The sequence below is a fragment of the Zonotrichia albicollis genome, chromosome 22, assembly GCF_047830755.1.
Source record: "Zonotrichia albicollis isolate bZonAlb1 chromosome 22, bZonAlb1.hap1, whole genome shotgun sequence".
Classification (NCBI taxonomy): Eukaryota; Metazoa; Chordata; class Aves; order Passeriformes; family Passerellidae; genus Zonotrichia; species Zonotrichia albicollis.
The window spans coordinates 6006795-6021327 of record NC_133840.1 but is presented as its reverse complement, the minus strand read 5'-3'; the positions used below and the strand labels follow the sequence as shown (position 1 = coordinate 6021327).

Here is a 14533-nt window from a genome sequence, read left to right as displayed (position 1 = left end):
TCACGTCAGCCAGAGTACAGGGTTACAAGCGGCACTGTCACAAGTGGCAGCACTGCAGGTAAACTGAGTCACAAAATCAAAGGGTGGTGAGTGCTGCTGCTGAGAGCGCAGGGCAGGCTCAGCAGCGAGTGCCGAGAGCCCTCTTCAGGCTGGAAAGAAAAACATAATAACAACAAATACCCCAAAAATAGCTTTCCCAGGAGAAATTCAAGCCTCCAAGACAGCCAGGGTGGGACACACAGCTCCCAACACCTGTAGGGCAGCAAAGCCCCCCAGCCCTTCGTGTGCCTTCATTTCCCAGTGGGTTGATGAGCCTGGACAAAGCCAGTCCTGGGAATGTCACAGATCCGGCATGGTTTGGGTGAGAAGGGACTTTAGCGGTCTGCTGATCCCCGGGATGGGGAACAGGAGCGGGATGGGACAGCCGGAGCGGGGATGGGGAACCGGAGCGGGATGGAACTGCCAGGACGGGGATGGGGAACCGGAGCGGGATGGGACAGCCGGAGCGGGGATGGGGAACTGGAGGGGGTCAGGACTGCCGGACCGGGAAAGGGAACCGGAATGGAATGGGAAAGCCGGGCCGGGGAAGGGAACCGGAGCGGGATGGGGAAAGGAAATCCCAGCGGGGTGGGACAGCCGGGACGGGGACGGGGAGCTGGAGCGGGATGGCCCAGCCGGACCAGGGATGGGGAACCAGAATGGGATGGGACAGCCGGGACGGGGATGGAAAACCGGAGCGGGATGGGACAGTGGGGACGGGGCAGGGGAACCGAAGCGGGTCAGGACAGCCGTGCCGGGGAAGAGCAGCGGCCCCGGCCCTTCCGCCGGCGGCAGGAAGCAGGAAGGGAGCGGGCAGGGCCGCGGGAGCCCAGGCGGTGGGTGACCATAGTGCGGCTCTGATGGAGGTGGCTCGGCATGCAGGGTCCCCTTGCCCCCGGAGGGAGTCCCCCCGCTCTGTGCTCCCCCATCCCCAGCGCAGCGATGCCTCCGTGCAGGATTTTGGGCTGTTTGTCCCCAAAGAAATAATTACCCACCCATCCCAAACACAGCTTGGGTGGCTTCTCCCCGGCTTGGGGGGCAGGCGCCATCCGTGGCTCAGTGTTGGAGCTGGCAGTGCAGGGTTGAGGGTTGGAGTTGATGATCTGGGATGTATTTTCCAGCCTTAATGATGCTATGAATTCCACTCTCCATCTCCTCTGCAGGTCTCTGCTCTTGTCCCTCCCTCCCGGTGGAGATGGTGGTGCTGCGGGCTGGGCTCTGCCCTGGCCTCACTGAGGACATGATCCAGCTTCTCAGGGACAATGGCATCAGGACGGGTAACAGGGTGGCATCGTGGGCTCGGCTTGGGGAACATCATCCCCTGTGTGTTTGAGCTGTGTCATCCCACATCCAGGAAGGGTGGTGGTGGTGGAATATCCTTCTGTGTCCTCCTTGCTGGATTTCTTCTGGGTTCTTCTGGGTGGATACTGTGAGTAAGGGCTTCTCCAAAGAGCAGCAGGGTGTAAGGACATGGTAGGAGATCCCTGCAGAGGCTCATTGAGCATTGATCAGTTCTGGCTTTTTAATGGTATTTCAGGAGGGTTTGTGCAGTTTTCCCTCTGAAAAATGCCCAGCTTCTTGGAATGCTGCACCCTGGGCACCTCCTGCCCTTAGAGGGGAAGGAAAATGTGCTGGGCACCTCTTGAGCAAAACAGGGAAAATTTTTATCAGCTTATCTCTCTGCTCTGTTTTGCAAGAAACAATTTGTGATGAGTGATGGGGAATCTCAGAGGACAAACTCCTCCACTCACAATGTTGACATAGGATCAGCTTTTTGGGATCAGCTGCCTTGTCCCTGCACAATCCCACAGCTCCCCAGAGGACACAGCCACTTTGCTTGTTGGTGCAGGTTTTGTCCAAGCTGGTTGTCTTCTGGTGTTTGCAGTCTGACCATGTTTGACTTCCAACCTCTTGTCCCTTGTGTTATTTGCAGTGGTGGACTTTGTGTCGTCAGACCTGGAGGATGTTGCCCAAAAGTGTTCCCTGTCTTACAAGGTAGAAGGTTCTACTCCTAACTCCTGGTGCATTAACCAGGGAGCTCAGAGCTGTTTGGACAAGGATGGGCTTGGTCCTGGGAAGGTCTGGGGGCTTTTCTGCAGCAGCTGGGCTGTTGATCCCATTTCCAGACCTGCCTCTGCCCCCAGGCGCTGGTTGCAGTCAGACGTGTGCTCCTGGCCCAGTTCTCTGCCTTCCCTGCCAATGGAGCTGACCTCTACGAGGAGCTCAAGAGCTCCACTGCCATCCTGCCCACTGGCAGCCCAAGGTGGGCACCTCACCAGCTCTGCCTGGGGCTGGCTTTGCTGCACAAGGCTGTGGTTGCCAGCACAAGCTGTGAATTTCATTCTCCAAATCATCCCCATGTGCTTGTGTGCATTTGGGAGGGGGACTTGGAGGACAAATATCTGGGGGCTGCTGCCTGCTGGTGCCCCTGCCATTCTGGCTGAAGGGGTGTGGATAATCCCTCCTTGTGTCCATCCCACAGCCTGGACCAGCTGCTGGACTCAGGGCTGTACACGGGGGAAGTGATGGAGCTCATGGGAGCACCGGGCACTGGGAAGACACAGGTGAGTGGGTGGGGGACAGGGGAGTGTCACAGACATCTTTTATGGAAAATCCTTTCTTTAGGATTTTTCCTCTTGAGAAGCTGAGAGGTCTCAGGAACAAAATGTAAACAATGATTATCTGTTGCTGTGGAATGCAACAGGTGCATCTGTGATTGGCCCATGTTAGTTGTTTCTAATTAATGCCAATCACAGCCCAGCTGGCTCAAACAGAGTGCCAAGCCACAAACCTTTGTTATCATTCTTTGCTATTCTATTCTTAGCTAGCCTTCTGATGAAACCTTTCTTCTATTCTTTTAGTATAGTTTTAATATAATATATATCATAAAATAATAAATCAAGCCTTCTGAAACATGGAGTCAGATCCTCGTATCTTCCCTCAACCTGGGACCCCTGTGAACACGGTCACAGGGGAGAGGATATGGGATGAAGATGTCCCACAGAGGGACATGTGAGGGCTGGCTGACACCCTGTCCCTGTCCCCTAGGTGTGCCTGGGCATTGCAGCCAGTGTGTCCCTGGGGCTCAAGCAGCACGTTCTGTTTCTCGACTCCACGGGAGGTTTCACTGCCTCCCGCCTCTACCAGATGCTCCAAGCCCACACAGAGGATGAGGAAGAGCAGGCAAGTTCCCCTGGAGCTTGCTGTGAAACTCATTTTGCTCATTTGCCTGCCAGAAACCCCGGAGATGGTTTGTCTCTCCAGCTCTCTGTCTTTGCCCTCGTGGGCATTTTTGAGTTCAAACCTTTCCTTCCATGGTCTGGTGGGTGCCATGCTCAGAACAGACTCTGCTCTTTGTTATTTTTTTTGGGAGAAGGGAGGGACTTACAGGACTTGCAGGACTTTGCTCCCTGAGCTCAATCCATGTTGCAGTGGGGGCAGTGGTGTTAATGGGGTGGAGGAAAATGTGGAAGAATAAGGGTCTGTGGCATGGTGTGAGTGCAGAGAGCTGGGGCAGGAGGAATAGGATAAATCCTGGGGCAGGAGGAATAGGCCAAGTCCTGGGGCAGGAGGAATAGGACAAATCCTGGGGCAGAAGGAACAGGACAGATCCTGGGGCAGGAGGAATAGGATAAATCCTGGGGCAGGAGGAATAGGATAAATCCTGGGGCAGGAGGAATAGGATAAATCTTGGGGCAGGAGGAATAGGACAAATCGTGGGGCAGGAGGAATGGGATAAATCCTGGGGCAAGAGGAATAGTATAAATCCTGGGGCAGGAGGAACAGGATAAATCCTGGCAAACTGAGGTTGTTTTTGTGCTGCAGCTGGAGGCTCTGCAGCGGGTGCAGGTACAACGTGTGTTCAACATCTACGAGGTGCTGAGAGCCTTGCAGGAGCTGAGGGATCACCTCTCCCAGCAGGTAGGAGCGAGCCCTGGGGCCCCTCTCCCCTCCCCAGAGCTGCAGGGAGGGCAGCATGGCTTGTGTGCCTGACAGGAGACTCCAGATTGCCTCATCCTGGGCATGTTGGAGCCTCTGTGCAGCTCAAAGCCTCCAGGGCTGCTGGATTTGTGACTCCACCTTGCACCTGGGGCCTCCTTGCAGGTGCTGAGCTCTGTGGGACCTCTCAAGGTGGTGGTGCTGGACTCGGTGTCGGCTGTGATTTACCCTCTGCTGGGTGGCAGGCAGTCAGAGGGTGAGCTGTGCTTGGAATGGGGCTGGGGCAGGACAGATCTGGATGTGACTGCTCCCAGTTTTTCCCTTGGGATTGGATAAAAGGGGAGTGTTAGCAGTGTTAGCAGCAAACACTCCAGCTGGTGTGAACACTCATGGCAGTGGTCTGAAATCCATCCAGGGAGGCACTGGACTCTCTGCCCATAAATGAAAACTTCTCTTACAGTGTCAGAAGTACATCATGGCACAGTTTGCAGAGCTCCTCTGAGGCTCTTTGTGCCAGAAAGGACCATAAATGCCAAGGAGCCCTCTCAAACACCTTCCAGAGGGTCTTGCACAGCTGGGTGGCAGCAGTGCTGTCACAGGAGGTCCCCTCAACAGCTGTGGGCTGTAGGAAAATGCAGCTGTGAGTTGGGGAGATGGGTCCTGTGCCTGCTAAATCAACCTGGCCTGCTTTGTCTGGAGCTCCTGGTGCTTTTGTAAGATTTTTGACCTTCTTCTAAGATAGGAAAGGATTGGGAATGGTCCAGTGAAGGTGTCCATGAACACAAGTGCTGGCCCTGAATCCAGTGCTGATGCAAATCCAGATGTCAGCTCCTTCTGGGTGCCCTTTGTGGGCTGATCCCTGACAGCCAAATGCTTTGTCCTGCTCCAGGTCTGGCCCTCATGATGCAGCTCTCCAGGGAGCTGAAGACCCTGGCCAGGGAGTTCAGCCTTGCTGTGGTGGTGAGTGTTGCTGTGCTTTGTCCCTCCTGTGCCACGGGGACAAAAAAAGGAGCCACGGGGAGGCTCTGGAGCCTGTGGGAGAGGGAACCAAAGGCCTGAAGCCCCCAGTGCCCTGCTCCCTGACATCTCTGCAGCCTGCAGATCTCTTGTTCCAAGCATGGGGTAGGACCTGGGCTGACCTGCTGCCTCCTGCTCTTGCTGTCCTCAGCCATTCCCTGGGTTGAGCCAGGCAGAGTTAAGTCCAGGCAGGTTGAAAGGCTGATTGTGTTTATTTTTGATACAACACCATTCATTTAAGGGCCTGGCCAGCTTCCTGGGTAACCTCTTGGTCACCTTGCAGGAGCTGCAGGGCATTGCATCATCCCACAGGAGCTGCCAAGGGCCCTGCTCTAGCCTTGCCCAGCTCTTGGCCAATGCACCAGACAGGTGGCTGGACCACAATTGATGTGTCTGAGCAGGGAGGGACACACCAGAGGATGGTGGGTGGTCAGCTGAGCCTGGCACTCTTTCTTCTTGTCATGGTGATAGCCTTGGTACCTTCCTTGAGAGAGATACCAGGCTTTCCTTATCCTCAGGAAGCCTTCACTGGCTCACAAGAACTGCACAAAAATGTCTTTTCTTCATGTTTGTGCTGCAGGTGACCAACCAGGTGACAAGGGACAGCAGCAGTGGCTCACTGAAGCCAGCCCTTGGCCGCTCCTGGAGTTTTGTGCCCAGCACCCGGGTGCTGCTGGAGAGCAAAGAGGGGCCCTGGGAGAGATCCAGCACACAACGGGCAGCTTCCCTGGCAAAGTCACCCCGGCAGGTGAGGCTGCCTCCATGAATCTGTCCATGAATCCATGAATCCATCCATGAATCCATCCATCCATGCCTCCATCCATCCATGCCTCCATCCATCCATCCATCCATCCATCCATCCATCCATCCATCCATCCATCCATCCATCCATCCATCCATCCATCCATTAATCCATCCATTTGTGAATCCAAGAATCCATCCATGAATCCATGAATCCATCCATGAATCCATCCATCCATCCATCCATCCATCCATCCATCCATCCATCCATCCATTCATCCATTTGTGAATCCAAGAATCCATCCATGAATCCATGAATCCATCCATGAATCCATCTGTGAATCCATCCATGAATCCATCCATCCATGCCTGCATGCCTCCATCCATCCATGACTCCATCCATCCATCCATCCATCCATCCATGAATCCATCCATTTGTGAATCCATGAATCCATCCATGCCTCCATCCATCCATCCATCCATCCATCCATCCATCCATCCATCCATCCATCCATCCATCCATCCATTCCCCATCCATCCAGCATTTGTCCTTCATCCATCCCACATCCATCGCACATCTGTCCCACAACCATCCCACATTCCTCTTTCATTGGTCCCCCATCCATCTCCCATCCATCCCACATCCATCCCATATCCATCCATCCATCCATCCATCCATCCATCCATCCATCCATCCATGATTCCATCCATCCATCCCCAACACAGCTTGGCCCTGATTGCCCAAAGAGTGAAAACAACTCCCAGCAGAATCCAATGGAACAATCTCCTGTGGGTAAACAATCCCCAAACACATTCCACATGAGCGAAACACAGGAGAGGCAAATGAGATAAGAATTGGTTTCCTTTTCTCTGAGGCTTCTCAGCTTCCCAGGAGAAAAACCCTGGGTGAAGGGATTTTTTCAGAGAATGTGAATGGCACATGGCACCACTTCCAATCCAGGTCTCTGTGTTGCTGGTGTTGGTTTCACTCTCCTGATGGTGTGTGGGCAGTGAGGGTCCTGTGGAAATGGCTCTGACACCTTCAGAGGTGACTTCAGCTTGAGGCCTGGGAGCACGATACAGGGGTCTCCTTGAGCCAGGTCTTGTGAGCTCTTGGAGATCTGTATCACACCTGAGACAGCTCAGCCACCTCAGATGGCATAAAATCAGCAGGATGGCTTCTGTGGCAGTGCTGGAAACAGAAAAGTTTTAATAAAAGGCAAAATAACAAAGCTCTTTATAGAGAAAACACAAGACAGGGGCAAGAGGCCCTTTGCTCCTGGTAAAACACCCACAAAGGTGATTATTTCCTTTTGTTCTCTTCTTTTTCTAGTAAATTGTTTAGGTGGGATTTTTTGGCTCTTGTCCAATTGGCTATCCTTTAGTTTGAGGTGAAATCCCCAAGGTCCTATGAGGTGCCTTTTTACCTAATTGAGGAGAGAAACTTCTGGGCTTTTTCCCTTTTTAAGGAGACAAAGGGTAATTTGGTCACTCCATCAACAGAGGGCACATTCCTACCTCAGCACTGCCTGAGCCTCCTGGTTCTGAGCCTGCTCTGCTGCTTGATCCAAACAGATTTGGGTTTGGTGGTGTGCTAGGCAGTGAGATGCATCCAGGGTGTGCTGAATGCTGGCGTGTCTGGGGATGTCTCAGAGCAAAATGTCCTTTCTTGGCTAAATTGCATCGTCTGTTTGCATCTCTGCATTCAGCAGACCCAGTTAAAACAGGGACACCAGCAGCAGGAAATCCTCAGTGGGAGTTAACTGGGACTTTTGGCTCTGAGACAGGAGATGGGGTGATGTAGAGTGCAGCAGTGTGAGGATTAAGCTTTGCTCTGCTCCTCCTTGCAGCCAACAGGGATCCAGGTGGAGCTGGACATTGGGAATGAGGACGTGTTGGACCCGAGCCTGGTGACACCCACAGAGGGGCTCTGATGGGCTGGAGCAGCAAATGCCACAAGGTTCAAGAGAGCTGCACCAAAGCAGGCAAGCACTGAAGGTTTTACAAACTGACAGAGAGTCCTGCAGCCCTGGGGAGGACCAACAAGAAAAATCTTTTGTTCTTCTGCCCTGTGGAAAAATGAAATGTGGGGTTCCTGGAGACCTGGACAGTCAGGGCAGGTCCTGTGCTCTGCTGCAGGCTTGTCTTCACCCCCAGAGTGCTCACGTGGTGTTTGGGATCTGCTTGTCCCTGCACAACCCCACAACTCCCTGTCCTGGTTTAATTCCCCCCTGGCTCCCTGCCCTCCTGAGTTCTGATCATCCTTGGGCCCACAGTGGGCTTGGTTCAAAAATAAAAGACAAAAAAAGAGCTGTTGCACGTTGCTGTGGTTGTTGAGAGCTGGAATTCAGTTAATGACAGCTGCTCTGAGCTTAATTAAAATTTTGAGCAGGCCTGGGCTGCTGATGAGCAGGGACTTAATGAGATGCTTGATCTTCCCTTCTCCCCAGAGGAACCCTGTGGGGACCTGCTGGTGTTTGTGGGGCACAGCTGGGCTGTGCAAAGGCTTGCTGATAACTGATGGAGGTTCTGATCTGGCTCAGCTCAGGCAGATGGGTCCTGGCTGGCACCAGCTGGATGCTCAAGGACCTATTCAATTGCATGTGGTGATGTTTAAAATAATCTTGCCCTGCTCCAGTGCTTCCCAGCTGCTCTTGTGTGCTCTTGGCAACCTTTCCTGAGGAGAGGGGAGGCTGGATGTGGAGTTTCCTCTTGATCCCAGATGTCTCAGATGCCCTCAGTTTAAGAGACTCCTTGGCAGGTGAGCTGAGCCATGGTTTGCACTTCGAGGCAGCTGATGGAGAATTTGGGGGCTGGGGTTAATTAGGGCGTGCTCATTAAACTAATCACACAGCAGCACAGCGGCTGGAGCCCTCTAAGGCTGTACTTGGCACATTGAATACATATTTCTTACTGAAAACTTTTTAAATTGTGTATTTATTTGCATTTCTGGGCTCTCCAGGCTCAGGAGGGGGAGGTTTGGCTGTGGGGATTGCAGCCTGGTTGTTGGGATGAGGAGGAAGAGGATGGTTTTCCTGTCTGCTGGAGACTGTGCTGACGTGGCTGGAATTTAAAAGCAGAAATTTACCTTATTAGCTAATTTCTTGTTGGTTAATTCCTTGCCAGCTTGTGTTTTGGAGCTGTAGATGAAGGGGTGGTGCACACACATTTTAATTCCTAATTTATCTCTCTGCCTCAGGTTCTGCAGGGGAAGCAAAGCTCTTGTGGGGCAGGGAAGAGCCAAATAAAAACCTCTGGGGTTATATTTGAACCAAGAGGGCTTTCCAGATGTTTCCTTCCCCTCACCAGCAGGATGAGAAGAGGAACAAAATGCTCTGAACCCTCATTGGAGTCAGCATGAGACCAACCACGTGTGCATCTTCCCTGTGATCCCTGAGAGATCCAGGAGGAATTCAGCCTTGCCCTCAGTCACCAGGGAGCCACAGGGAGGTGACTCAACAGGGACAGTGCCAGGAAAGGTGATGGGGTGAGCTCTGGGCTCCCTCAGAGCTGCCCAAGCCAGCTTCCATTGCCATAATCCTGATTTTCTCACCTTGGCATCCAGCTAATTGCAGCTGTGAGAGTTTCTTTTCCCTTTTGGAAAACATTTGGGAACTGGCTGGGTTTTGTGTGGGAGCTTTTCTGCTCCCAGGTGTGCTCTGAGCTCGCAGGGGTGTGCTGAATTTCTGTCACTGTGGCTGTTTCACGGTGTGGGGACAGCAGGAGAATTCAGAGAATCTCTTTCCCCATCTGGAAAAACCTGACTTCCTGCTCAAGCTGATTTGCCCTAAATTTGCATAGTAAAATCAGGCTTGAAGGAGTTTCTGACCTAAATATCCTCGTTCAGCCTTTCCCCTCCATGCTCAGACAGGCTCTCCTGCAGCTCTGTAATGCAGAACTCAGGATGTTCTTTTTCCCTGCCTCTTCCCAATGCCTAAAACAGCTGGAAAACCTCTGGAAAGGCTTGGAGCAGGGCAGGGAATCGCATCCCAGGGCAGGCAGGGCACCTCTCACTGAGCAGCAGGGAGGCCTTTTGGCACTAAGGGCCTTTTGTATGTATTTTTATAGATATAAAAACATATTTATGTATATATTTGTCTATAAAATACACATATGAAATACACAGTAACCCCGCAGTGTCCCTTCTTTCTTCTTCTTCTTCTTTCTTCTTCTTCTCCTTCTTTCTTCTTCTCTTCGTTTTCTTTTTTCTTCTCCCTTCTTTTTCTTTCTTCTACTTCTTCTTCCTTCTTCTTTTCTTCTTCTTTTTCTTCTTCTTTTCCTTCTTCTTTCCTTCTTCTTCATTCTTTCTTCCTCCTTCTTCTTTTCTTCTTCTTTTCTTATTCCTTTTCTTTTTATTCTTCTTTTTCTTTTTCTTCTTCTTTCTTCTCCTTCTTTCCTTCTTCTTTCCTTCTTCTTCTTCTTCATTCTTTCTTCCTCCTTCTTCTTTTCTTCTTCTTTTCTTCTTCTTCCTTTTCTTTTTATTCTTCTTTTTCTTTTTCTTCTTCTTTCTTCTTCTTCTTCATTCTTTCTTCCTCCTTCTTCTTTCTTCTTCTTTGTTCTTCTTCTTTCTTCTTCTTCCTCCTCCTCTTCCTCCCACCTGCCCGCGGCGGGTCTGGAACCCGCGGTTCCCGCACCGCGGAGTCCTCCCGGCCGCCAGGGGGCGCCGCTGCCCCGCCCGGCTGCCCTGGGGCCGCTCCGTGCCCGGCGGGCAGTTGCCATAGCGCCGCCGCCGCCGAGCGCAGGCACCGGGACGGGACCGCCCGCTCCAGGCCCGCCGGCCCCGCCGCCACCCGGGACGCGGCGCCTCAGGGGCGAGGTGAGGCGGCTGCGGCGCTGCTGGGCTCGGGGAGCTGCAGGTGTGAGGGGAGTGCGGGGCTGTGAGGGCTCGGCGGGGCTGACGGCGTGTGGGGGGGGCAGCGCGCAGGTTCGGGGTGTGTGTGTGGAGCTCTGGGGTGCAGAGGGGGCTGGCAGGTTTGGGGACGGTGTTTGAGGGTTTTGGGGTGTGGGGCAGTGAGGACGCTGCTGGGTTGGGTATGTGTGTGAGGGTTTGGGGGTGTGGGGCAGTGGAGGCTGCCAGGATAGAGAAGGGTAGATGGGGTAGGGGAAGGGGGGCAGGTAAATGTGGGGTCCATGAGATGTCACTGAGGGTTATTTAGGAGCTGTAGTGGCTCTGGGTTTTTGGTGAGTGTAGGGAACAGGGGAATGGGGCTGCTGCAGCACCTGGGTTGTGTTTTGGGGCGATGGGCTCCCACACAGGATTTCCCTAACGAGGGGGACTCTGGTGCAGCCTCTTTTTTCATGTTTAAGAGTGGTGATGAGTAACTCTTCCCTTCCTGAGTTCTGCTCCCAAAGGGCCTCTCTGGGGTTTAGAAGGTTATTCTGCTCAAATTGCTATGTGAGCTGAGGAATTCTGGATAAGCAGCAGCCTTCTCTAGAGCTCTCTGCTTAAATTATTGTCTCTCTGCATTTTAGCATGCCCAAAGTGTAATTTGGTGTTAACGACCCAAATAATTTCCTTCTCTGCTCAAAACTGGGGGCGTGCTGCAAAGTGAAAGCTGAGCAAGTCCTTCCTTTGCTGCAGAAAGCAAAAGTTGTTGAGAAAATAAAAGTCCTCGAGTGTCCTTCTGAGCAGTTTGTTCCTGTAAGCAGGTCAAGGTGTTTCCTGTGGGGGAAATATTGACTCATCCTCGGGTTTCTCAGCAGTATTTTGGTGTCTGCAGGTTAATAAATGTCAGCTCTGCAGTGAGAGCAGAGCCTGGGTCTCCTCAGGTGAAAAGGCTGAGGATGGACAAGGCTCAGTGTTTGACCCTGTGATAAAGAAGCAGAAGAAGCTCAGGTGTCTTCCAGCCCTGCAAGGACAGCTGGGCGTGCTCAGCCAGGCACAGCATTGCAGGTAGATAGGAAGGGTTTAATTTTCTGCTCCTTGCATTAAGCTGTGCTCAGGGTAATGTTTAATTGGCTGAGGCAGAAGGGGTTTATTTGTGTGTTTCAGTTGGGCTCACTTCCTCCTCTCTGACACACAGCCTGTCTGCTGTGGGGAGCACAGGATGCAGGCTCAGATCTTGGTTTGGGGAGCTGCTGCACAGCAGTGCAGGGACCTGGGGCACTTTCCTGTCCTTTCTGACCTCACTGTGGAGCTGGTGAAGAGTTTGGTGGATCTTCAAGGAGCTTTTTTAGCTCTCCATATGATTAGGATGGGAGATGATGGGTGCATTTTCAGTTGGTATTTTGTTGGATATTTTATTGTGTTTATACTCTGTTGGAAACTCAGATTTTAAGATAGATGATCATTAAGGCATGCACATGATTGCATAAACAAAAAGAGTTTTAATCCTTTGTTTTCCCACTGTTCCCTCATTTTTCCAGAATTGAAAAATGGAGCAGAAAGCTGTGATGAGCTTTAGAGGTTTCCTCCAATTCCAGATTCTTGGTTAACCTACCCCTACCCACCAAATGCTGAATCTCCTTAACTCCTTTGTGCTCCACAGCAGTGCAGGGACCTGGGGCACTTTCCTGTCCTTTCTGGTGAAGAGTTTGGTGGATCTTCAAGGAGCTTTTTTTTTTAATATTATTAGGATGGGAGGTGATGGGTACATTTTAAGTTGGTATTTGATTGTGTTACACTTTGGTGGGTTGTATTTCAACAGTTCCAAGCTCAGATTTTAAGATAGATGATCATTAGGGCATGCACATGATTGCATAAACAAAAAGAGTTTTAATCCTTTGTTTTACCACTGTTCCCTCATTTTTCCAGAATTGAAAAATGGAGCAGAAAGCTGTGATGAGCTTTAGATGTTTCCTACAATTCCAGATCCTTGATTAACCTACCTCCACCCATAAAATACTGAATTTCCTTAACTCCTTTGTGCCCACAGTGATGGAGAGGGGGATCTTACAATCCTTCTCTGTAATCACACTTGTTTTTGGTGGCACAGTTGGGTCTAATGAACCAACACAATCATCTTTGGCTGGGAATCCTGGAGCAGGCTTACCCAGCTCAGCACTCTGTGCCTGCACATCCACTCAGCTGCAGCCACTGAGCTTTTAATTAAAGGCTGATTGCCCTGACAGTGGTGCTCATGGGTTAATGCTTAATTGCTCAGGTTTTTGCTGAATTTGGGAGAGTTTTGGAGTCATCACATAAGTGCTGTGTTTAATTGTAGGGTAGAAAAAGGAGGATGGTTTGCAGTGAGGCTCAGCCTTTCTCACTGGCAGGTACCATGTGATTTGGCTCCTGAAATGAGAGCTGAATGCATTGCTCTGCATTGAGAGCACAAAGGAATCACAGATGTGAGTTTTTGGGAGGTTAGTGGTCACTAGTTGAGTTTATGACTGAATCTGTCTTCTTCACATCTTCAGTTTTCTGTTTACTGCTGTTTACTTTAGTGCGGGTTTGTGTTGTTTTGTTTGTTTGTTAAATGCTGTAATTTTCATTTCTTGTGCAACTTTGCACCACAGTTTGTTGTTAGTAACAGCAGAGATTGTAAACTCTTCAATTAGGCTGGAGCAGAGCTGAGCTGAGCTGCCAGTGCTGTTATTAAACCTGCAGCTTGGACTTTGAACCAGTTTTTGCCTGCAGGGGTGGGAGCAGATTTCCATGGTGTGTCTGCTCAGAGGGGCAGGGGAGCTGGGCAGGCTGTGTGTGAGCCAGCCCTGCAGTTTGTGTCCTCACCTCTGCCTGGGGATGCTCTCCTCACTTAGGCTGTGCTGGTGTCACTGTAAGAAAAATGGTGTTTAATTAGGGTTAGGCTGCTTTGCTGTCCCTTCCAGTGGGTTTTCAGAGGATATGGAATCACAGAGTGGGTTCCATAGAATCCACTATTCTATTCCTCCTCACAGAGTGGGAGGACCTTAAGTATCACCTAATTAAAGATCCTCTGGCTCCATCTCTTCTCTAAACCTTTTAAGACCAGCCCTGATCTGAAGATAAGAAATCAAAATACATTGAACCAAGCACTTGTGCTTAATGAAACACGCTGTGGGCAGCAGGATAATGAGAGCTGCAGAGAAGTGTGTGCCTGTGGCTCTTTTTTGGGCACGGTGTTTGAGGGTTTTGGGGGCAGTGTTTGAAGGTTTTGGGGTGTGGGGCAGTGAGGACACGGCTGGGTTGGGTATGTGTGTGAGGGTTTGGGGTGTGGGGCAATGGGGCTGCCAGGGTAGGGCAGGGAGAGGGGGCCTTGGGCACTCCAGAGGAATTGGTTCCCTCTAGTCCCAGCTCTGGCTGCAGCCATACCCAGCTGGCCCTGGGTGTTGTGCAGGCTGAGCTGTGATGCAGCCAGAGCCCTGCTGAGGTCTGTGCTGCTGCTGCTCCCTGCCTGTGCTTTGTGCTCTGCACTGCCATGCATTTACCTGGTGCAGATTCCCCCCAGCCCTGCCCTGATGCCCACTGTGAGCCCCCAGCCTGGCTCCTGCTCACCAGAGTGATTCCAGTCATTGTCCCTGACAATCCCTCTGTGCTTTCCCATCCTGCTCCCCTCCCCTTCCCAGGAACTGTCCTTGCCAAACCTTGTCCTTGCCAAATGTGAACTCCCCTGAGCAGGGCTGAGTGAGTGAGTGCAGTCTCTGTTTCACAGGTGGGGACAATCCAATCGTGTCACTGCTGGGCTGATGTCAGGACCAGGACTCACCTGCATGCAAAGGTTTCTAAGCCCCTGCTGGTAGGTGCCTCTAAAGTTGATTATTTAGTGTTCAGGGTTGAAAAATTACCCTCTTCTTTAAGAAACCAAGAGTATGACAGTCAAATCAAGAATTCAGGTTTTGTATTAGGTTTTTCCTTCTTTCTCAGCTGGTTCCTCAG

At 51.6% G+C, this 14533-nt stretch overlaps 2 protein-coding genes across 8 annotated transcripts in view; both read left to right on the top strand.

Moving 5' to 3' along the window:
* Positions 1 to 146: 146 nt before the first annotated feature.
* Positions 147 to 8621, top strand: RAD51D (RAD51 paralog D). Of its 4 annotated transcripts, none has more exons than XM_014272741.3 (11): positions 147 to 361; positions 1203 to 1316; positions 1973 to 2034; positions 2184 to 2302; positions 2522 to 2603; positions 3088 to 3222; positions 3865 to 3960; positions 4144 to 4234; positions 4868 to 4938; positions 5576 to 5743; positions 7587 to 8621. In XM_014272741.3, the coding sequence occupies exons 1-11, from the start codon at positions 337 to 339 to the stop codon at positions 7668 to 7670; spliced, it is 1047 nt and encodes a 348-aa protein (XP_014128216.2). In that variant the 5' UTR covers positions 147 to 336; the 3' UTR covers positions 7671 to 8621. The 4 variants fall into 4 exon arrangements, with proteins under 4 accessions (XP_014128216.2, XP_005495079.2, XP_074413072.1 ...); XM_005495022.4 differs by lacking the exon at positions 147 to 361 and adding an exon at positions 813 to 905 and having other exon boundaries at positions 7587 to 8620; XM_074556971.1 differs by lacking the exons at positions 147 to 361; positions 7587 to 8621 and adding exons at positions 816 to 888; positions 5279 to 5417 and having other exon boundaries at positions 5576 to 5715.
* Positions 8622 to 10417: 1796 nt separating this feature from the next.
* Positions 10418 to 14533, top strand: part of RFFL (ring finger and FYVE like domain containing E3 ubiquitin protein ligase) — a 30902-nt gene continuing 26786 nt past the window's right edge. Inside the window, exons 1-2 of one of the 4 annotated variants that reach the window (XM_005495018.4) lie at positions 10418 to 10552; positions 14310 to 14393. The gene's annotated coding sequence lies outside the window, so the exon portion shown is untranslated. Of the gene's footprint in view, positions 10593 to 14309; positions 14394 to 14533 lie in introns of all 4 variants that reach the window. The other 3 variants (XM_005495019.4, XM_005495021.4, XM_074556767.1) reach the window with 3 other exon arrangements.

Bases quoted from the DNA above. Each gene is read 5' to 3' on its own strand.
- RAD51D (XM_014272741.3), top strand. From the start codon at position 337: ATGTCACAGATCCGGCATGGTTTGG. The intron at 1,317-1,972 runs GTAACAGGGTGG...TGTTATTTGCAG, and splicing joins GGACAATGGCATCAGGACGG to TGGTGGACTTTGTGTCGTCA. The intron at 4,235-4,867 runs GTGAGCTGTGCT...GTCCTGCTCCAG, and splicing joins GGGTGGCAGGCAGTCAGAGG to GTCTGGCCCTCATGATGCAG.